The sequence below is a fragment of the Elgaria multicarinata genome, chromosome 1, assembly GCF_023053635.1.
Source record: "Elgaria multicarinata webbii isolate HBS135686 ecotype San Diego chromosome 1, rElgMul1.1.pri, whole genome shotgun sequence".
NCBI classification, from domain to species: Eukaryota; Metazoa; Chordata; class Lepidosauria; order Squamata; family Anguidae; genus Elgaria; species Elgaria multicarinata.
In genome coordinates, this window is record NC_086171.1 from 76,201,877 (window position 1) to 76,225,415 (window position 23,539).

At 44.6% G+C, this 23,539-nt stretch overlaps 1 protein-coding gene across 4 annotated transcripts in view; it reads left to right on the plus strand.

The window, feature by feature from the left end:
• TNS3 (tensin 3) overlaps nt 1–23,539 on the plus strand; it is a 315,310-nt gene that overhangs the window by 14,224 nt on the left and 277,547 nt on the right. For 3 of the 4 annotated variants that reach the window (XM_063130576.1, XM_063130593.1, XM_063130584.1), the window contains exon 1: nt 11,720–12,037. The exons of the other annotated variant lie outside the window; for it this stretch is intronic. In XM_063130576.1, the coding sequence (XP_062986646.1) occupies nt 11,894–12,037 (144 nt within the window). In that variant the 5' untranslated portion in view covers nt 11,720–11,893. Of the gene's footprint in view, nt 1–11,719; nt 12,038–23,539 lie in introns of those variants that run through there. 4 annotated transcript variants of the gene reach the window in all.

Here is a 23,539-nt window from a genome sequence, read left to right on the forward strand (position 1 = left end):
TCAGCCTTTCCCCAACCCTGGTGCCATCCAGAGGGGTTGGATTACAGCTCCCAGCATCCCCATTTGGCTAGGGGTGATGGGATTTGTAATCCAACACCTCTGGAGGGCATTGGTTTGGGGAAAAGGCTGTCTTAACTATGTTCCCATCAATGTGTGGTTTCCCTTGTCATATTTTTGAATAATGTGTAATTCCGTTGCTTACATCTAAAGAAAATAAAGCAATATATATGTTTTTGGAATGTATGCAAGAAGGGCTTTGGTTGTAAGCAACATCAAAAGGTTGCAATTTTTTTTAAAAATCCCCTCTTTCTATTCACTTCACAGAGAGAAATCCATTAAAAGGCTGCAGAACTCCAGGCGTGATGGACCAGCTTTCATTACAGCCAGTGGGGGGACTTTGTCACTTAGGGACGTGCATGGAATGTCCTCTGCTGTGAATCCTTTTAATTCAGCTGTATGGAAGACCTCACACTGCTTTGATCTTGTTAATTATCCCTACAATTAACTCTAATGCTTATAATCATCATTATTATTTTTAAAACACACACACACACACACACCCAACAACTTCTTTTTCAGGAGTTTTACTACAGAAACCGAGTTGGGTGGTCTTCGGGGCTTTCTTTTTCAAATCCAAAGGTGTTGAGAAAAGCTGTCAAAGCTCCATGCTAATTAGCCATTTATGGCTCCTCATTAAGAAGCTGGTTGCCCTATCTGCTTTGGAGGATGAAAGGGGGGAAAAACCTTTGGTTACGAAAGAGGAGGCCTCCTAAGACCTCATGATCATTACTTATTACTTCACACTTCCTGAGCTCATTCCTTTCCATAGACAGTTGGGTGAAAGATCCTCATCGTCTTCTTAAAAGGAAGAAAGAACTCTGATGAAATTTCTAAATAAAAAAATGGTAATGGGGCCGCTTAAGGAACTAATCAGTATACATTTGGATCCATATGAATGAAATAAATGAATGGATGGCTGAATATATTGCAGTCATTGAGCACTTTCCAGAAACTAACACAGACACAATATTTGGTACAAACAGAATAAAACAGGCAGCTGTCCCTAAGAGAAGTAAGGCAGCAACAGGACATTCACATGAAATTTGAATCCATGTAGCACATATTGCTTTACCTTCATCCTTATAAACAGTGGGTGGATATTTGTTGAAGCTGACGATCAAGTAATTATGCCTGATATTAGAAGTCATAATTGGAATGCCAAATGGTATAAACCATGGTGCTAGTGTGGGTCATGACTGAAATTAAGCTATGCTGGATTACAGGGTTCAAACAACCTTGCTTCGGAGTAAAGCAGTTGAAGCATCAACAAAATTCTAATTTTCCAAAGAAAGTCAGAGGCACTTCTCTCTCTCTCTCTCTCTCTCTCTCTCTCTCTCTCTCTCTCTCTCTCTCTCTCTCTCTCTCTCTCTCTCTCTCTCTCTCTCTTTCACACACACACACACACACACACACACACTTTCTCTGTGATGCAGTGTCGTACAAACTGCATGAGTGGCACCGATCCTGTTAGCTTTTTCTACCTGGAAGTGGGGAGAGAATGTCTCAGGAATTATAATATTCTGGTTTTGGTTAATTTGGTCACATTTGGCTTAGGCTGGTAGGGCAGGCACGCTTAAAGGAAAGGGATGGTGATATTCTCTGGCACTGTTGTTTGGTGAAAGGTGTTACCTGAGGCCTTCTGCTAAGGGTCGTGAGGCCCCAGGGCGGGGTGGATAAGGCCACCTGTGAGGCCGACTCTCCTCGCTCCATCCAGTGTCGTGTGACCCAGTTGTGTGCGTGGCATGGGTCGGTGTACCCTCCCCAAAAAGGGTATGGCCTGGGTGTGGCGATTGTCTGATGCCACTCTCCAGACATAGAATGCTTTGCCTGATATAATGCCTAGCTAGGGCTTGGTGTAGATTACGGCCTGCCCAGTTTCTCTTTGCAGATCTTTAATAAACGTGGCCTGAATTTTATACCATATACAGTTGTCTCATCTCATTGTTTCCGCCTTTCTCCTGCAACTGCATGAGTGGTGCCAGTTCTGTGAGCCTTTTCTACCAGATGAGCAACAATAGAGAACAGCTCCCATACTGCTTAATAAAAGATGGGGCCTTAAGAAAGCTTAACCATACATATACTTTACGGCATGAGGAAGTGGAGCTGAGGAAAAACAATCAGACCCACCCGCATGGCTGTTCTCAGTGATGTGGAACTACACCACACAGGTGCTGTGCCAGAGCTAAGGTATATATGAAGGGGGGCATTCAGGGAGTGCCCGTTTTGATCAGTAGAGCTGTGTGCTATGGGCACACTTGGGTTGTGTTTTAGGTGATGTTGGTTCTGTTAGGAGTATTGCAACCTTGTCTGCAAGCTGCTGGAATGCGGCAGTGTTGCAGTTAGTTCATGGAGATTTTGAGGACAGCTAACCCTAGGATCTCTATAGTGTGGTTTCCTCTGATATCTTTCTTTTGCTCCTCCCCTTCCTCCCCCTCCCTTCTCACTTCCTCCATTGCTGGGACCACATGTGTTTGCTTTCTCACTCCTGCTGGTATAATGTAACACAAAATGGACTGTACAAACTCCTTTAAAATTCTGTTTTGTACCTGCATTGTATATGCAAGAATATTTGTGAGTAAAACTGTTTTCGTTTCTTTCTTGGTCTCCTTTTATTAATCTAAGATAACCTGTGTGCATGGGGGACTTGTAAATGCTATTTCTGTGTTGCCTTTTTGCTTTTCTCTCTGCTAATACCTTTCTAACAGGAGGCATTTACCAAATAATTCCATCAGTCTTTTGTTCTGTTGAAGGCCACATTCCCTTGGGAGTAATCTATCAGGGGCCACGTGTCAGTGCTAAGTGGAGGAAAAGCCAGCTGTGGGCAGAGCCAGAGCCAAAAGTGGGCAGGGCCAGTCCTTCTCTCTCCTCCTCCTCCTCCTCCTCCTCCTCTTTGTTCCCCACCCAGTAGGATGTCAATGAAATAATCAATGAAACTGATTATTTGAATTTGTTTCAATCAGACTTCAGGCCTGGTTTTGGATCAGAAACTGCCTTGGTCACCCTTTGGGATGACCTTTTCAGAGACAGGGACAGGGGAAGTGTGACCCTGTTGATTCAATACTATAGTTTGTCTAGCTGGGAGTTGGAGACACCTTACTGCAGCCGTTCTGGCTCCTACTTGGACAGCCAATTCCAGAAAGTGGTGTTAAGGGTTTATTGCTCTGTGCTTTGACAGCTATATTATGGGATTCCACGGGGCTCATGTCTTACCCCTCATGCTGTTTAATATCTACATGGAACTGCTGGGGGAGGTTATCCAGAGCTGTGGGCTAAGGCATCACCAATGTGCAGATGGTACCCAGCTCTATCTCTCCTTTTCATCAAATCCAGATGATGCAGTGGCTTTTCTGAATCACTGCCTGGGTGTGGTAATAGATTGGATGAGTGACAATAAACAGGCTGAATTGAGACAAGATGGAGGTACTGTCAGTGACTGGTTCCATTACCCAGCTACATGAGGCTCAGCATTGCACTTCCCCTAAAGGATTAGGCTTGTAGTTTGGAGGTGCTCTTCAATCCAGCATTGTTACTGGAAGCACAGGTTGTCTTGGTGGCACAGAGCACGTTTTATCAGTTTAGGCTGATATACCACCTACGTCCTTATCTGGGCAGAGCTGCAGTTACCCGTGCTCTGGGAACTTCCTGACTGGATGAATGCAATGCATTGTATGTGGAGTTGCTTTTGAAAATGGTTCAGAAACTTCAGCTGGTCCAAAACAGGGTAGTGAGATTGTTCATGGGGACTGCTCAATATGAATATACTACAACAGTGCTTTGTAATCTGCTGCCAATCTGTTTCTGAACCCAGTTCAAAGTGCTGGTATTTTCAAAGCCCTAAATGGTTTGGGACCAGGTTACTTGAAGGATTGTCTTCTTCCATATACACCTGCTCAGACCCCAAGATCATCCTCAGAGGCTGTTCTCCGGGTGCCCATGCTGAATGAGATGACGGTACCCGGATAGTGGAATACCCTCCCCGGAGAGGCTTGCCTGGCACCTACATTGTCGTCTTTTCAGCACCAGATGAAGACCTTATTTTCTCAGGCACTTTTAGTCTTTCCATTTCTGTTTTAAAACCTATTACTGTATTTTTTTTTAATCTTTACACTGCTGGTTTTGACTTTGATTTTGTGCTGTAGTTTTAAACTTTTAGAAGTTCTATATTACATTTTATTGTGCCATATTTTATGGTTTTAATTGTTGTGAACCACCCAGAGAACTTCAGCTATCAGGTGGTAAGGTGGTATAGAAATGTAATAAATCAATAAAGTGACCCGAGGGCTGCAGATTGCCCAACTCTGTTAAATGGCCTTCTAAATATAAAAAACAAAGTTACTGACCGTATCTTGCACTTTCTTCAAAAATGCACCTATGCTGAAGCTCGGTTAATATACACATTTATTTCAATCAAATCTATTGATTAACTTGTTTATCTATATTGATATGAATATCTATGATTAATCAGTTGCTACCACCTGTTCAGAGCAGCAGAGGTAGTAGGAACACCTGGTGGCCTGGGAGAGGGCTTTGAAGAGCAACAGCAAATGGCACCAGAGAGAAGTTTGGGGAGAAGACCTTTATGTGTCATCCCCCTGCCACCAAGTGTCTCCAGTAGCCTTCGCATCTAATAAAGGATGGGGGGCATTGATACAATCTGCTTAAAGTTTCAGCATCAGCAGCAGTAGTGAAAACAGGCACACATTACAGACTAGGGAAAAGACTCTAAAGAACATCTCCCCACCCCCACCCCCAGTATCTCTTTTTGCTACCACTGCCATTCAGGGGAACAAAGCTAGCAGCTGCATTTGATACCATCAACAACACCTGGTGCTCCGGAACTCTCATGTGAGGGCAAGATCGTCTACGTATAAGACTACTTTCCTTCTTGTGAATCTCTTTGAGAATTGTTATAGCTCAAAAGCAGTGTATAAATATTGCAGAGTTAAACAAAAATTCCAAGGAGTTTCGTATAATTATGTAGAGCAGGGATGTACAACCTTTTTAGCTCCAAGAGTCGCAAGTGATGCTGGCTTGGAGGCCGCAGAAACACATATGTGCATGCACACGCATGCAACACACATGCACACGCATCCCAGTGACATGTATGAGGATCTCTGGGGGAGGGAGTATTGCATACTGGTGACAGAATATTGGGGGGGGGCAGTGTGGGACCAAGGTACCCTTGAAGTGCCACAGTAAAGTTCTTGAATTGTGAATCCCTGATGTAGAGAATGGCATGTACTCCAAACTCTTTGAGAGTTTGGCCATTGATCATCTACTATAGAAAACAAAATGGCAAGGTCATTAGTGAAGGTTTCATGCAATAAGATATAATACAGTTGGATAAGGCAACTGTACTTTGATTCCAACAGAAATTAATTAAGGAGTATCTGCCTCTTCTGCTTCTTTTTAAACAACCTTACATCCATTGCACTGACAAATCTGGAAGGATGATCTCAGATGCCTTGGTACATTTTGGTAGCATGACGTTATAGCATTTCGCTAATATATTTGTGGAAACAATGGAGAGGATGCATGTTCTAGTTTATATATATATTCAGGGTTTTTTTGTTTTTTTTTTTTTTTGCTTATTCTGCTCCCAGTCTGTCACTGCAAAAGAGGTCCCCCACCCCCCTGGGCATAAGGGCCTTTTGTTCTTCGCATTTAAAGACAAATCTATGGCCATACCAAGTTTTTGGAGACCTGGCAAAAACAACAAAAACAGGAGCCACTTGGGTGTGCTTGGATCAACAGCTGCCCCAGAATGTAATAGCATGGGACTACCTAATGGTACAGATTCTTCCCTTGTCTGTCAAATCAAAACATTACAGCAGCTGAAGACCATTTCCTGGTATGTGAGCTGCTGTTTCTCTCTCTCTCTCTCTCTCTCTATTGCAGGGTCTGGAAAAGATTAAATTGGTCCCTGAGGCCATTAAAAAAAAGTAGACTTTTGCAGATACATTGCCAGGCTATCACAGGCTTGTATATTTTTGTTGGAAGTTCTGGGCAGTTATGCAATCTATTTGTTCTTTCTTTATGTGTGTGTGAAGGGTTTAAGGTACCTCAAGAGCTATGATTACAGCAACAATCTATTTCATTATGGCAAGAAAGTAAATTTTGGGTGGTTGTCCTTTATTTTCCGAACTAACCCCAAAAAGAAGGGGGGAAGCAAAAGCAAATGGACCCCACAACCCAAATATTTTATATAAATTGAAACAAAGAAGTGTTTGTGTGGGGTGAGAGGTGGTACATCTATATTTTTACTTGCAGATAAGTTTCTCCTTGTAGAATACAGTTAAAATATGAAGAGTAATTATTTTTATTTTTATTAATTGTTTTACGATAATTAATACACTTCCTTTCCAGAGAAACTGCACTCAAGGATGCTCACAATGTAAAAACAAAGAAACAAAATTAGAAATAAAACCAGCAGTGAGTTATTCAAATTGTTAAGGTCCCCCACCAGCTATGCGGAGCAGAGCAGAGCAATTTAGATTTTGTGTCTTTTAAAGATATTCTTTAGGGGTTTGCATTGGGGTCAGTTGAAACCCAAATCTAGAATTGAATTGGGCTGATTGGGACAGATTCGGGGGATGCCTGAATTGAAACAAGACTCCTCCAAAACAGACCGAATCCAAATCAACGCTCACAAAGATTCAGGATTTGAAAGGAAACAGATACACAGACAGTGTTTTTCCCCAAAATGGATACATTTCTCCCCAAGCTCTCTATATAAGGAAAAGTCTAGTGTGGGAAAAGGTATGGGGGAGGGAGAGGAGGGGTATAGTTGTGTGACTGACAGCTTTAGCGACTAATCCCAAGTAATGTTTTTTTCCAGGGCTCTCCAATCACCATGCTTTGGAGGAGGGGTGTTGAAGTAATCACGAATCTGAACCAGTGTTCAGTGCTCTTTGCTAGTGTTTTCTCCCAGGAGCTGGAATGTTAAAAGTGGTTTGGTAGAGTCTGTGGGTCCTGGGAGAGTGTAGCATTGAGTGCGTGCTTGAAATTTTTTATTTATTTATTTATTTATTACATTTTTATACCGCCCAATAGCCGAAGCTCTCTGGGCGGTTCACAAAAATTAAAACCACAATAAAACGCCCAACAGGTTAAAAACACAATTACGAAATACAGTATAAAAAGCGCAACCAGGATAAAACCACACAGCAAAATTGATATAAGATTAAAATACAGAGTTAAAACAGTAAAATTTAAATTTAAGTTAAAATTAAGTGTTAAAATACTGAGTGAATAAAAAGGTCTTCAGCTGGCGACGAAAGCAGTACAGTGTAGGCGCCAGGCGGACCTCTCTGGGGAGCTCGTTCCACAACCGGGGTGCCACAGCGGAGAAAGCCCTCCTCCTAGTAGCCACCTGCCTCACTTCCTTTGGCAGGGGCTCACGGAGAAGAACCCCTGGAGATGATCTTAAGATCTGGGTAGGTACATATGGGAGGAGGCGTTCCTTCAAATAACCTGGCCCCAAACCGTTTAGGGCTTTAAATGTCAATACCAGCACTTTGAATTGGTCCCGGACCTGGACTGGCAGCCAATGAAGCTGGAAAAGGACTGGCGTAATGTGATCTCGCCGGCCAGTCCCTGTTAGTAAACGGGCTACCCTATTTTGTACCAGCTGAAGCTTCCGGACCGTTTTCAAAGGCAGCCCCACGTATAATGCATTGCAGTAATCCAAGCGAGAGGTTATCAGAGCATGTATAACTGTAGCTAGGCTATCTCTGTCCAGATAAGGGCGTAGTTGGTATATCAACCTAAGCTGATAAAAGGTGCTCTTTGCCACTGAGTTCACCTGTGCCTCAAGTGACAGTTCTGGATCGAAGAGCACCCCCAAACTACGGACCCGATCCTTTAGGGAGAGTGCAACCCCATCCAGGACAGGGCAAACATCACCTCGCTGGACAGATGAACCACCTGCTAACAGTACCTCCGTCTTGTCTGGATGGAGTCTGTTTGTTAGCCCTCATCCAGTCCATTACCGTGCCCAGACACTGGTTCAGAACAGATAGAGCAAGATAGAGCCCTGTGGAACCCCATGGCTTAGGAGCCACAGCACAGAGCAATAATCCCCCAGCACCACCTTCTGGAATCAGCCATCCAAGTAGGAGCGGAACCACTGCAACGCAGTACCTCCAACTCCCAGCTCAGACAACCTATCCAGAAGGATACCATGGTCGATGGTATCGAAGGCCGCTGAGAGGTACAGGAGAAACAACAGGGTCACACTCCCCCTGTCTCTCTCCCGACAGAGGTCATCCCACAGGGCGACCAAGGCAGTTTCCGTTCCAAAACCAGGCCTGAAACCCGATTGAAATGGATCTAGATAATCCGTTTCATTCAAAAGTGCCTGGAGTTGTCCTGCAACCACCCGCTCAAGCACCTTGACCAGGAAAGGGATATTAGCCACCGGCCTGTAGTTGTTAACATCCTCCGGGTCCAGGTTAGGCTTCTTCAGGAGTGGTCTAATTACCGCCTCTTTTAAGAGAGGCACCACTCCCTCTCTCAAGGAGGCATTTACAACCTCCTGGACCCAGCCGGCGATCCCCTCCTTATTTGATGTAATGAGCCATGAGGGGCAAGGGTCAAGCACACAGGTGGTCGACCGGACTTGGCCAAGCACCTTGTCCACATCCTTGGGCCTCAATAACTAAAACTCATCCAATAAAACTGAACTGGACGGCGCTCTGAACGCCTCTACTAGTGGAGCTGCATTAAGTGTGGTACATGTAAAAATGGTACATGTTCATGCCTTTCTGCCTCTGTCACTGTGTGCTCCACATCTGTTATCCACCCTGGTCTTCCTATTGCACTTTCTGTCACTTTGGGGCCAGTTGAGCAGAAAACAGACAACTCTTAAACTATGTTTCATTCATTATACCTCCTTAGCCACTGCACGATCCTTCTGAAATTTTGTAGCTTTCTTACTCAGGACTACGTCTATGACATATAGCACTTTCATCCAAATTGCCAAGCACACACATACACAATAGGGGGAAGGAGAAGTGAAAAAATGTGCAAGTGTGCATTAGCACTAATGTGAATTAGCACGAGTAGAATGAAATTCTAGTTTAAAATAGGCCTTTGTAAGCTTTCGTTTTGGAATTCTGAAACGTTGGCGGCCATTTTATGGAGAACACGCCATTTTGTGCACAACACTAGTAACCACCGAAGAAGGGTCCTACAACTCCCAGCATGCTTTGCTGGGGAGAGATGGACTTACCAGTGTCCAGGAGTGACAGGCGCTTGTGGCCTCGCCATTGCTGATGCTGGTTGATCACCCACCTGCCCGATCGGGGTCCCTGCATGGCTTGACGCAAGGTCTGTGAGGGTGCAGCATCCATCCACTTCTCCTGAGAGCTGCCCACTTCTCTCTGCTCCTTGTCAATGCTGGGCCCCTGAAAGTGCGCAGAAAGGATCTTGCGCATAATGGCCGTGAACAAAACAGCCAGTTTCGCAAGCTCAGAGGTGGGATGTAGAATTTATATTACACACACAGTGAAAGCATAAATATAATTATTAAATACCTATCATTCTTGCGGTGCTTGGATAAAAGAGGTTTGTTTTACTTGAGTAACAGCCCCTCTTCTTCCACCCCTCACCTCCTCCTTTCCCAAATGATTTACTACAATTTCAGCCCTAACCAGCCCAGCCTGTATTTTCCTGGATAGGTAATGGCTGGCTTTTTGCTAATGACCCTCAGTTTTGCCTCAGGCTATTAGATCGCCCAAATGGTTGTCGTTCCTCAGGAAGTAATCAAGGCCTCTACCAAAATTACTCCCTTAATTTGAATTCATTGCAAATTAGAGTATTGTTCATTGTTTCTTTTTGCTCTTTGCTTAACAGTTTCCTCCTTTGGTAGGCCTGCAAATGGAGCAATTTAAAATATAATAATAAATGGAGCAAAGAGGAGACAATGTCTAGTTAGGTAAATAAATAGATGTAGGGAACTCTAAATCAGTTTATTTAACCAGAAGCAAGAGCCTAACCACAGTGCTGAGATTACAGAGAAAGTGTTTGTTTGATAGTCTGCCCTGGTGTGTGGAATGGACAATTGAGGCCAAATAAGTCACCAGGTTGACACTGCAACTAAAAACAATAGTTCTGTTTCTAGCTCCCCCCTCCCAGCATAAGGTTTAGTACCACCTTCCTCAACTTAGTTCCCTCTAGATGTTTTGGATTGCAAGCATTGTCAACACTCTCAAAGAATTGGAAGATAGGTAAGGCAGGATTTACCTTTGTAGAAGCCATGCTGATTCTTCCTCAGCAAGTCTTGTTCTTCTCTAGGTTTAATAAATTTAGCTTTACTCTAGCTGTAGTTCTGCCATGGAAGTCTCTCAGTAGCCTAGAGAAAGTTACCTTTTCCCAAGTGAAGCTACCCTAGAGGGTTGTGAGGATAAAACAGGATATTCTCATGCATGTCTACCTGAGCTTCTTGGAAGATGGGATACAATTGTGACACTTAGATAAATAAATAACTTAATTAGAATATCAGGTAATTTGTTGCGTAACATAAAAATTCACAGCTCACTACTTTTTCTACTGGCCATCAGGAGTGATGCCAGTCACGTCAACCTCAAATATCATGAAGCCTGTCCTTATAAACACATACCTAAGAGTAAGTCCCATTGAACCCAATCGGGCTTACTGCTGAGTATACATGCATAGAACTGCACTGTAAATTACATAATTGATTTGAAAATTGTGAGTTTTTAAATCACTGTCTTTGCTGACGAATTTCCCAGGTGTTAATTGGGACCCCTTGCTACTTGTGCATTCCAGATACTTTTTGGAAACACACAGACTAGAAACTTTTATTAAAATCTTGAATAACCATGAGGGACTTTTCTTAAGGAAAAAACAAACAAATTAAAATTGCTTTCAGCCTAGAGAGGCTCACCCCCACCTAGCTTCCCATTCTGTAAAATAACAATAATAAAAAAGTTAAAAGCCACACTTGAAAACCAAGATGTTTTAAGCTGGAGTTCCTCTCCAAATTTGTATCCCACGTGAGTTGTGAGTCATCACTTGGGATTTCTCCAGCAAAAATAAAATAAAATCATAACACAGTTCCTGCATTCCAAGTCATATGTCTTTCTTTTCTTCCATGAACACTTTGTATCATTTTGCACACAGGAAAAGTAAGTGATGTTTTGAGAGCGAGAGCAAGAGAGCGCTGAAGGAATTAGTTACAGACAGGCTACACAAAGAAGCAGGAAATTCTTCCAGACTCTCTGCTTCTGAAAAATCTACTTTCCGAGTCGTGCTTACTGTGTCAACTTTAAATAACCATTATTTGCTCTCAGTTTACTTTGGCATTATCAGCTTGTTTAGTGACAACTTTCTGGAGAGCTCTCTCTTCTCCCCACACCACACACACACACCAAAGGCAGCACACACCCCTCCAAACCTCAGTGTTTTCCAAGTTATTAGTTTCCTTGTTATTTCATCCCATACCCGTGATCCATCCAAAATCCCTCCCACCCGGATAGGAAAAGCAAAGTTCCCCCATCTGGAGGCAGAGTGTTCAGGCACGAACGTCCTCACTTGCTGTCCCACCCTTAAGAGAAGGAGGAACAGCGTGGTCACCCTCCTGCAATTCGGACAGCAAAAGGAGGGGTGTGGTGGGGGGAGGAAAGAGTTAAAAAGAAACTGCAGCGAGGTGGGGGGGCATCTCAATGGCCAAGTACGTCCAGGCAGGTTCAAAGATCACGGTTTGATGTCGACTTGGAACAAAGAGGGTGGAGGATTCCGTGCAAGCGCATGGCTGCAGGAAGGGTACGGAAAGTGGAGCTGTTGGACCCCAGGCACTGAGCCAGATTAAATGAAGCAGAGGCAGGGGGCAGCTCAGGAGCCCAGGCAGCTCATGGGCTGCAGGCTTAGTGTGGCTTGCCTGGGAAATGAATTGTGCACCCTTCCCCTGGATCGTCAGTGCTTGACAGAAGACAAGGCAGAGAGCACGTTTCAGGTAGGTGGAACCTGCGTCTGGATCTATTTTTTAAATTATTTTTAAAGTTGAGATGATGGGAGAGAGATCAAGAGCACGGCAAACAGATCGCTTTGAGCTCCTTTCTATAGTGCTTCAAACTGCGGCTTGTTCATTAGTTTTTGAGTCCTAGGGTGATGGGTACCAATGGTGTGAATGTGTGTGTGTGTGTAAACATCATGCCATCATTTTCATTAAAATGCAGGCCAGCAAAAAAGGCCTGTTTGCGGGTGGCTGCAGATGGCTGCATTTCTACACATGTTTTACTCCATATCTGTGCCTTCAGAGAAGGTAAAAAAAATCCCAACTGCTTGGCAAGATGATACAGACAACCAAACTTCTCTGAGACAAGAGACAGGTCACCTGGGCTCTAACACAGTTGCAACGTAGTATGCCAGCTTTTGAGTTCTCCAGAACTCTTCTTCAGGTGGAAGTTAAGAAAAGGAAAGAGAGAGAGAAGTGGGGAGTCCAAAGGGGAAAGAGTATTCATAGGCATGGTGAAAATATTGTTTCTGATATCCTGCCTTTTCCTACAAGAATCCCAGGACGATGTGCGTGATCGTCTTCCCCTCCATTTTATCCTCACAACAGGCTTGTGTGGTAGGTTAGGCTGAGAGACAATGGCTGGACCAAAGTCACCCAGGGCCTTGCTAGACCATGCCGGATAAGCCGGCAGGGAGACGGGGCGACGGCGCGCTAACTTTAGCACGCGCCGCCTCGGCTCCTACACGCACGACGTGCAGGGACTCCGGAAGCCCTGCAGCGTCGGCTTTTTTTTTGTTGTTGTTGTTGTTAAAGGGGCCACGTGCGCCCCGAAGACTCTGGAGAAGGTAAGTGGGTTTTTTTAAAAAAATTGTCCTTCCCTCGCCCCCATCCCGTCCCCGGCTGTCCTTCCCTCGCCCCCATCCCGTCCCCGGCTGTCCTTCCCTCGCCCCCATCCCGTCCCCGGCTGTCCTTCCCTCGCCCCCATCCCGTCCCCGGCTGTCCTTCCCTCGCCCCCATCCCGTCCCCGGCTGTCCTTCCCTCGCCCCCATCCCGTCCCCGGCTGTCTTTCCCTCGCCCCCATCCCATCCCCGGCTGTCCTTCCCTCGCCCCCCCCGTGCCTTCCCCAATGTCCGTCCCTCGTCCCCCCGTGCCATCCCCGGCTCTCCGGCTTTCCCCCCACCCTGTGCCATCCGGCTTTCCCCCCCTCTCCTGGCGGGTAAGCGAGTAGCCGCAAAAAGCCACGGACCCTGCTAGACGTTCCGCAGCCCCGGCTTCAGGCCAGGGCTGCGGAAAAGGCGCGCCATAAGCGAATTTGCTTATGGCGTGTTAAGGGAGGTCTAAGCACGGCCTGACCCCGGATTCCCCTGTGCGTCATCTGGACGCACAGCAGGGAAACCGGGCCTCACAGCGCGCTAAGACCTCATCTAGCAAGGCCCCCAGTGAGCTTCACAGCTGAGTCGGGACTTGAACCTGGCTCTCCCCAGTCCAAATCCATTGGAATCTGTGGCATGGTGCTTGCGTGTTTCAAAGTGAGATATTCCTTGGTTTCCATTACTGAGAGGCCAAAGCCAAATCTCTCAACAAGCCTACTCAATCCACTTCAAGCCTCAGAGAGGCCTACTTGTGGACTACCAAAGTTTATGGTGTGGTTGAAAAAAAAGGGGGGGGCAAAGAAATGTACAAATGGAAGGAAACCATGAGCAAACAGGAATGTTGCTTCTGATAAGTGAACTACACCTGCAAAATATCCCAAACTAGCATAATAACGGATATTCATTGTATTTCTGAAAGTGATTTGCTGAGGTACTTGCTGAGGTATTGTGTATGTGAAAGAGACAATGACCATGAGCATCTCTAAGTAATAACTCCTAAGTGATATGCAAATTGTCATTGTGCCAAGTTAGCTGGTTGCAGCATCTTCTCAGATGGGTGATGTTTGAACATTGTGGCATGTGAATGTCCCCACTCAATGGTTGAGAAGCTTATAAGACTGAATCGAGGGGAAGATAAAGATTAGGGCTCTTGGTCTATTAAAGAATGTCCGTCAATTAAACATATAGGTTTTAATTAATGGTTTAAATACATATAGGATTGTATTTTTAAAAAATTAGCATGTGACTCAAACAATCGTTCTGATGACAGAAACGTGGTTCACTTTTCGATATGCCTGCACGTTTCACACTGGGGACCATTTTAGAAGAAACGTTCCTTCTTGTGCGTGCCATCTAAGGTGGTGGATGCTGCTTGACATTTTTGTATTTTATGTCTGAGAAAATATTTTTTATCTATTCAATATTTTTCCTTGTCCTTCTGTACGAATCTCTCAAGGCAGCTTTCAAATCAGAAATTTAAGACAGCACAAAGCCACAATTACAAAATTAACACAATCCTATGTCTGTCTACACTGCACTGAATCCCACTGAGTTCGATGAAAGTTACTCATAGTTAAATGTGTATAGGGTTACAGCATAAAAAAGCATCAGGAACAAGATAAGAACGGAGCCAAATGACATATTTTAAATGGCCATGGGAAATTTTAAAATGTCTTTGCCAGCTGTGATAAGACATCCAAGCTGAGTGCCAGGCAAGCCTCACTCACCAATGCTCCCTCCATCTTATCAGCACTGAGCTTCTGTTGACTGGCCCTCATCTAGCCTATTACTGATTTGGTATGTTAGGCCTATACCACTTGTGAGCCTCCACCCCACAGCAAATATTGCTAAAATGCCGGTGAGCGGCTTGATTAACTCCTCGTTTTGGTGCCTTTCTCAGAACTCCAAAATTGTGGGGAATGTTGTCAAAGCACTTGGCAGGACATAATACATGGATAGTGGGCTACATTTACCATGGTGGGCCACAGTTTATGCAAGTCTGTGCTAGACAAGCAGTCAGCCACTGTGTCTGATGGCTCTCCCAATCTGTGCCCCCCACCTAGTCCCTTGTGTTGCAGATCTGACAGGGCCAAATGTGAAAAGTACACCCCTGAGCTATGTCCCATAAGGCCATGGCAAAATACATTCCATTGCTTCTCTAAGCCAAAGATCAAGAATGAGTGCCAAACCAAACGTTCTTCAAATCACGCATAGCACTTGAACCAGGACACCTCAGTCCACATCTCCGGATAACCTCCCCCAGTGGCTTCATGCTCTGGAAGGGGGGATTTAAACTTTCCCTGCTCCTGTTTTCAACCTAAAGTTTGATCCCCCACTCCTGGGGTGGGGATGGGGTGGGCAGCGTGTGTATGAGGGAACCCCCCCCCCCGTATCCATTGGAATCAATGGCAATTTTCAGTGGAGTGTGTGTCATGCAGTTTATACATCAAAAAAGAGGCACTGTTGTCCATGTTCCATGCCAAGTCACTCTGGGGCTTCTGCTGTCTCTGGCCCCGTTCAGAAGACACCCTTAAACCACAGCTTCAACCATGGTGAATGAAGCAAAAGGTGTTATTCACCTTGGTTAAAGCCATGTTTTAAGGTTTCTTCTGAACACGGCCTGGCTTTCTGGCTTAACCACCATGGTTAAAGCCATGGTTTAAGGTGTCTTCTGAACACGGCCTGGCTTTCTGGCTTAACCACCATGGTTAAAGCCATGGTTTAAGGTGTCTTCTGAACATGGCCTTTGTGTGTATCAGTGCTGATCAAAGCAACATAGACAAGAGCCACAAATAATAATAATAATAATAATAATAATAATAATAATAATAATAAATTTCTTACCTGCCTCTCTGATTGGATTGAGGCAGGGAACAACAAGAAGCATAAAATACATAAAATACTGATTAAAAACATGGTATACACTGTTTAAAAACATCCTAAAAGCATCCTAAAAACATACTAAAATATCCTAAAATTCTACTGGAACGCAACCTGTGACAGATTACCTTTGCACCTGCTTTGTCTGCACCTTGTGTGTGTGCCTGTCCCCCAATTGGACAGGAGCTAGGTCTGACGGTACGTTGTCTAAGGTGGTCTACTATATAGTGAGCTTTAAAGGAAGCTAGATTTTTGAAAAGCAAAGGTTGCCTTGCTGGTTATAAGAAATCTCCCCAAATCTGTATTAGGGGCAATACCTTTATTAGGCCAACTAAAAGTCGCAAAAAATGTGCAAGCTTCCAAGGTCTCCAGATCTCTTCCCCAGGCAAGACGTTACAAAAAGTGGGTGGGATGGGGGAAGAGGAGGAAAAGAAAGGTTGACTAGTCATAAAGGTGTTTGGGGGTAAAGGTGTAATTGATGCCAGTTTAAAAGTACAGAAGAATCCGTAGGCGCTGCATGTGGGATGTTATCTCTTTGTACAATTTTTCTGAACAGATATTTCTGTCCTATGCTTTGGCATTTGGAAAGCCTAACTGGGAAATGGCACGTTGGCCTTGCTAAGCAAGCCTGAACAGCACTTGGCTGTATATTTAAGCTGTTCTTTAGGTAGTCAGGTTTGTTTATCTGTGTCTCCTGTTACTGGATATAATTGATAGGGGGTTTTCTGTTTTTCCTGGAAACCAGAACGTCTTTTAAATGGGCTTCTTTTAAAGGCTGCTGGAGTATTATGACTTGTCTTGACTCCTGCCTTTTGCTTCCTTTCCCCTTTCTTCTCCCCCCCTGCCCTCCTTGACTTAATGTAAAGAGCCAAAATCAACAGACCCACCCCTTTCTCACACATCATTTTACGTTCCAACTATGTTTGTGCAGGTTCCCGCTGAAAAATGATGCATGGGGTGGCTGCTGACATAAATTTCTGAGGGGGATTTGAGCCAATGTTTCTAGCCTATTGATATTCTCTTTGTCACACGTAGTGTGTGGGGGAGGAAGTGTTGCTCACTTGCACAGTTCCATGTCATATAGTGCAAAGCAGTGCTTTTCAAACTTTTTACCCTCAAGGAACCACTTCCCCCCATTTTTATTTATCTGCATGGGATCCCCAGCACATCTGTCATGAAGCCCCTGAGCATTTGCTGAGGATTCTGGGGCGCAAGTTAGACGCACAGTTTATAGGACATTTGGGCTACCCTGGCAGCTCGAACATCATGCGAAACCATCATTTAGTGTGACGAGAATGAGTCATGGTGAGCCTTGTACTCATTTGCTCCACTTTCCCTTTCTTCCTCCATTGCAGGAGGGAAAGTTTGCAAACTTTCACTTCCATTTTTGCTGAAGCGCAACTGATTATGTTGTCCCAACTGACAGGCTGTGCTTAATGTTACACTTTGCTTGAAACAAGCCAGCTAGAAACTGTGGTCACTGCTGCCTCGCAGGAACATAGTGTGCATGTTAAAGTGCATCCCACATTTCTCTGCAATGCACATTGGTATTCTAAGCAAGCTGTCTTTCAAGGAAGGTCATCTATCATTACACCTGAGATTCTGATAAGCTTCCAAAAGGCACCTTGTGTTTCTCCAGAACAGTTTGAAAACCACAGGAGCCCAAGCTTGGAAGGTAGGGAAACAGGTACGCTCTACCAGGGCCCAAGAAGAGAGAGAGATCAGCCCATTGGGGATGGAGCAGGCTCAGGGGCCGTGGAATGCTGATTGACTGAGAGGGGGAAATGGGAAGCAAGGGAGATGAGGAAATGGAATGGAGTATCCTAGAATAGGGCATGGCTGGCTGGGATACTGCAACATCCCGCTTGCAAATACTAACCGCAAACTGAGTGCTGAGTTCGGCCCTGAGTTATGATGGCTGTGCAGCCAAAATAAAACTACTGAGAAACAAGAGGGAAGCAGCACCATCACCAGGGGGAGGCATCAGCAATAATCCTCCTGCCAAGCATCTAATTCATGACTGGGAGGTCACATCTTATGCCGGCCAGTCTCAATTTCCAGCACAAACATGGCTCATTCGCAACTGCAGATAATATAATTGTGGAAACTAGGGATCGGGATCGGATTTGTTCAAAGCTCTGGCTGAATGTGGCCCCTTCAGACTGTTTCCGGGGCTTCTAGAGGTGAAACAGATTTCCCCCCCTGAAGTGACAGAAATGAAAATAGCAGGTCTTGCTTTTGTTTCTCTAAATGCTGATGCAGGGAGGGGGGTTGAGTGACTGACAGATCCATCTTCTAATCATAGGGCATGTTTTGCCAGGGGCTCTCCAATCACTGTGCTTTGCGGGAAGGGTAGGCAACCTGGTATCCTCCAGATGTGTTGGACTACAATAACATTCATCCCTGACCATTGGCTTATGGGAATTGAAGTCCAAAACATCTGGAGGACACTGGATTACCTATCCCTGTGCTATATAATAATCATCACCATTTTAAAGAAATACATCATATCAATAAATACTGATTTTTTTTAATGAATTCAAGGTTTGTCAAATTCTCAAACATAGGAGACTTATATTTTCTATTAGGGATGGGGGAGAAATTCATTCAGTTCATGTTTTAATTCAAATTTACCTAATTTTGCACTTTCAAACGATATGCAAACTAAAATTCAGTTATACTTTGAAACTTGAACTTTTCCAAATTTTGCAACTTGAGTTCTCTAATTGGAAATGCATTGAAAATTTTGTGTATCAGGATATAAGATTAGAAAAACAGCTTGCAAAAAAAACTATATTAGGAGAAATCTGCAAATATATATATATATACACACACACACACACACACACACACACACACACACACACACACACATCTTCATGCAAGCTTTTCCCCTCAAACTTCAGGATTATCCAAATTTAAGATCGGAAAAATGATCGAAGTTCAGGGCAGACCAGATTTAAGACTGGAAAAATGAACAACTGGGAGAAACCAATATTGACATATTTGCTCACCCCTACTTCCTGTCCAGGATGTTTAACTTGCAGGGTTCCTGCAAAGTGATTAAGATCTTCAGGGAAGGTCTTTTGCTAAAGGTTAGAAACATGAGGAAGAACAGGGGTCTTTTATGTAATCACCCCATGGCTGTGGAAGTGTTAACATCTCTTGTGAGTGTCACACTTATGTGACACAGGGACAGAGCTCTGGGGATTTTGCTAGAGTCAGTAGGCAATCCAGGATCCAAACTCACAGTGGTTCAGACATAAGCAAGGGGCAGAAAAGGCTGGGAGCTGGTACAGATACATTGTTCTGGCACTCTGTGCCTAAAACTGAAGGCTTTTGAGCCTGAGCCTTCAGAGCTCCATCAAGAACTCAACTGCAGGCTGTCAGTGCCACTAGAGGAATGGTCTACTTGTGGTCTACCCTTATTTCTCCTGTGGGCACTTCTGTGTCACATAGTCACCAGATCCTGCACTTTTAGGTACCTGCGCTCCCTGGGACTTGGTGGCCACTCAGCATCTGCCTCTAAGTGTGTCTTCAAGAGAAGGTATGATGGCTGTCTCCACTGAGGTGCTGGGATTCCTCTAATGTGCCTTGAGGTCCCTCAGTAATTCCTCCGTAATATTTGCCCCAGGGAAACTCCAGGTCATTCTCTGAAGAGGAGTCCTCCCAAGGAGGCATGACAGTGAGGCCCACCTGTTCTTAAAGGCTTTTAGCAATTGAATAGAGCAAGGCGTTGGCATCAGAGGATATTGTTACCCAAACGTGGCACTGGATGCTCACATTGGATGTAGTATTATTATTATTTTTTAAAGTGTTAAATCCAAACTTTTATGCACAGATGCTTTTTTGAACATGTGCATAAAAATATGTGGCTATTTGTTACTGCTGTTTTGTTATTTGCAAGCAAGCATGAATAGTCAGAAAGTAGGATAAAAATATCTATATACATAAATAAGAGATCAGCCTTTCCCAAACTGGTGGCCTCCAGATGTTTTCAACTACATGCCCCATCATCTCTGACTACTTGGAAAGTTGGCTGGGGCTGATGGGAGTCCAAAACATCTGGAAGGCACCAGGCTGGAGAAGGCTGCAATAGATAATTTGCCTGCTGTCCTCACACTGCAGAAATGTTTTGTGGATGTCCTTTCCCTCCATCATTTCATGCCATCAAAAAACCTGCCAGGGTTGAATCGCATTATGATGACATGGACCAGCTTCTGTTTGTCACAAAGGATTCCACTGAGGGGTGGAGGATGAGGGAACTTGTAGTCCATCCTCTTGTCTTGTTCCTATTGCTCTCTGTTTTCTGCCATCAAAGATAAAAGCATTATTTTGTCCATCTTCTTGAGCAATCTGATTCCCCACCTCCCACCCCAAAAATAGTAATAAGGAATGACAGGAGCAGTTAAAAGTTGGAGATGGAAGAGAGAGAAAAAGGGGCCAAAAGGTTTTCATTATGTTTAAAAGGAAATGTCAGACTTAAACTCTTTCATGTCTGTAAGAGCCCAACGGGCATGAATGCCTGATTTCATCCAGCCCAATCTGGTATTAGATAGGGCTTTTGCTTGAAGGGAAATTTAAACCATTTGTTGTCCTCCCTTTGATAGTGTTACCTACATTAATGTTTTAGAAAGTGCGGCTGGGGAAGTCAGGCTTCCAGAAGGAAAGATTGTAGCCCGTCACCCTCCACATGCTTTGGCCTACAGCTCCCATGATCCCTCGCCTTTGGCTATGTTGACTAGAGTTGTTGGGAGTTGTAGGCCAAAATATTCGGAAGGCGCCAAGTTTCCTACCCTACTCTGCAGCATGTGGGAGGGGCATATGCCAATCAGTGGTGGTAGAGCACCTGCTTTGGCCTCAGGCTGAATTCTCGTTGTCTCCTATTGAAAGATAGCAGAGCTGCAAGAGACTCCTGTGTGAGACTTCGGAGTAGTTTGAGTAAAAATATTCTTGAGTAAAAATATTCTTGTGCACTGGATGGGCCAGGAGACTAGGTCAGGGCAAGTGGCGAGCAGCAGCTGTCAGGGAAGGTACAGAGATTGGAAGTGGAGCTAGAGCCAAGAATCAGAGCCATGGTGGAAACAGGTGGATTATGGGTGGAGCCTAGCTGAATCTGGAATTTACTGGCTTTCCAGACTCCATTGCTAGTTATGTAATGGTTACAGTAGTCACTCTTCCCAGAGGACTGGGAACTGTAATTCTCTTGCAGGGCAAGGCGACAAGGAATCACTAACAGAATTCTCAGCACCTTCACTGAACTGTAACTCCAAGGTTTCTTTGGAGCAATGCATGATGATTAAACTAGTATTAAAGAGAAGTGTGTAGTGTAGATATGCCCTACAACTGGAGCTTTAAAGCTGGGTGTCAGCAATTTTCGAATGACATCTAGCTCTGTGTTTTTTGAACTATGCACATTGGAGATACTAACTGGGTTCACACAACACGACAACCCGTACTCATTTGAGTGTGGGTTGTTGTTGAACCATGGATTATTGTATTGTGTGAACCCAGCCATGCTAACAAACCACAGATGGTTAACCATGAACAATCCATGAAGAGAAGCCATGGTTTGTTGTTGGGTTGTGAACTGCAGGGTTTTTTGTGTTTAACAAACCATGGTTTGTTAGTGCAGCTGGGTTCACACAGTACAAAAACCCACAGTTCAGTGACAACCCACACTCGGCCTTGAGTATGGGTTGTTGTGTTGTGTGAACAGAGCCACTAATCTTTAACCAGTGTTAGGTCATTAGTCAAGGTTAAATAGCAAGGTGTTTGGTTTCAAATCACCGAGAAACACGGAGTACATAACCAAAAAAAGAGGGCAAAAGAGGACACCAATTTGCATAACCCCTGAATATGCTAATTTATACGTATAGATGCGTAAATGTCCTTGTGCTGTTGATCAGCAGTATCAAGACCCCGGCTCTCCCTTTTTATGGTTCTTTATCTTTAAACTGGACTTGGACTGGGCAGACCTTCAAATAAAAGACACTTTCAAAAAGGGGATGGTCCTCTGGCAGCACTTCAAATAGAGGACTGTCCTCTGTAAAAGAAATCACAGGACCACCCTATCAGTGGCGCCTGACACTGAGAATAAAGAGGGGGGGCATGTAGTTATTTCACCTTCTGCAGAGGTATGCAATGTGTGTGCTTTTCCTGAATAACAGGCATACAGGCCTGGGGGTGGGGTCCGGTCTACTATTACACCACCACTCGCCAGCATCTGGCTTAGTTTTTCAAATGTATTCGCTTCATATTTTGATTATTCTCCAGGCAGCCCGTAGTGTTGATTTTAACATTCCAAGTTGTGGTTCACAAGCTCTTTAAAACAAAACAGCCAACCTTGAACTGATTTAAGAGCATATGGGGCAGCCGAGGGGTGGGGGTAGGGGGGAGGAGAAGGGGTTTTGTTGGTGGGAAAATGATTTATTAGCAGGGCCAGCAATAGGTGAGATTTATAGTTTATGCTTTGTTTAAGGCGATAGTTGTACACACACTTACTTGGGAGTAAGCCACACTGAAGGGAGTGGGTCTTATTGCTAAGTAAACATGGATGGGATTCCACTTCTCTTCAGGCAGAAAACAAAGTTTTTTAAAAATAAATAGGTGTGTGGGTGTGCATCTCTGTGTGCAAAAGACCACAGCTACCCTCTGCCCCCAAATTCTGCTTCATATTTGTTCCAGACAAGATAGTGAATTATTACAATTATTGTAACAAAGATCAGAATAAAGAACAGTAGCACTCTTCAGAAGCCCCCTCCCACATGATGTGATTTGAATCGTGTGATTGGAGAGCACCGATGAACCCATTGCCCCCTTTCATATCCCCATGAGCTTCCTTGCAGCCTTCCACGTGTTCAAACTGTATGTCTTCAGCAGGGAGCCATCTTGACTTGAGTAGGGTCCCCATACAATTTAGCACCCTGATTATGCAGGGTTCCACACTGTGCTGGGAGTCTGGAAGGCCTCCTGCTCAGGGCTGGCCCAAGGCATTTTGTTGTCTTGAGTTAAAGGACAAGATGTCCCCCCCTTTCACCACCATTCCATGAACCAGATTGGTAGTTGTGTCTTATTTCAACCCTGGTGATTGGACAGCCTCCTATACCGCACTGAAGGGCAGAAGGCTAGATTAGAGGTGGGCAAACTGCATGGAATAATACACAACTTTGCCCTCCAGCAGAGGGGAATAGCCAGAGGGCCAGGAGGAACGGCCAAGTGAGCTGTTGCTGCTGGCCATCCACCCTCCAGTATCCGCTGCCTGAGGAAGCTGCCTCCCTCTGCCTTATGGTAAGGCCGGCCCTGTCCCTGCTGCAAAAGTTACCCCTCCAAAGCATGGAGAGCTGTGGGGATGGGCCATGAGGAGGCAATGGAGGGGGTCAATGGTCACTCTGCTCTCCCCCTCACATGATTCTAACCACATTGTGGTGGGATGAAGACCACTTCTCAATAGGGTCGATGTGTAATTGAGCTAAATCAGGACAAAGCTGATTCCAATAAACCAGAAAAGATTTCCGGTATCATGATAACCGTATCTGAAATATATTCTAGATTGTAATCTTTCATAATGGATGATTTCAGCCTCAGTTTAAGGATTTGAGGAGGCCCTTAACCAGGAAGAAGTGCAATGTGTAAACCACGAAGCCTCTTATGCCACCTCTGGCTTTCTAGGATGCTCAGGCATGCTTCGGAAAATTTCCTCCAAAATTCTCCGTGGATTTGGGGGTTATGTATTATTATCCAGCCT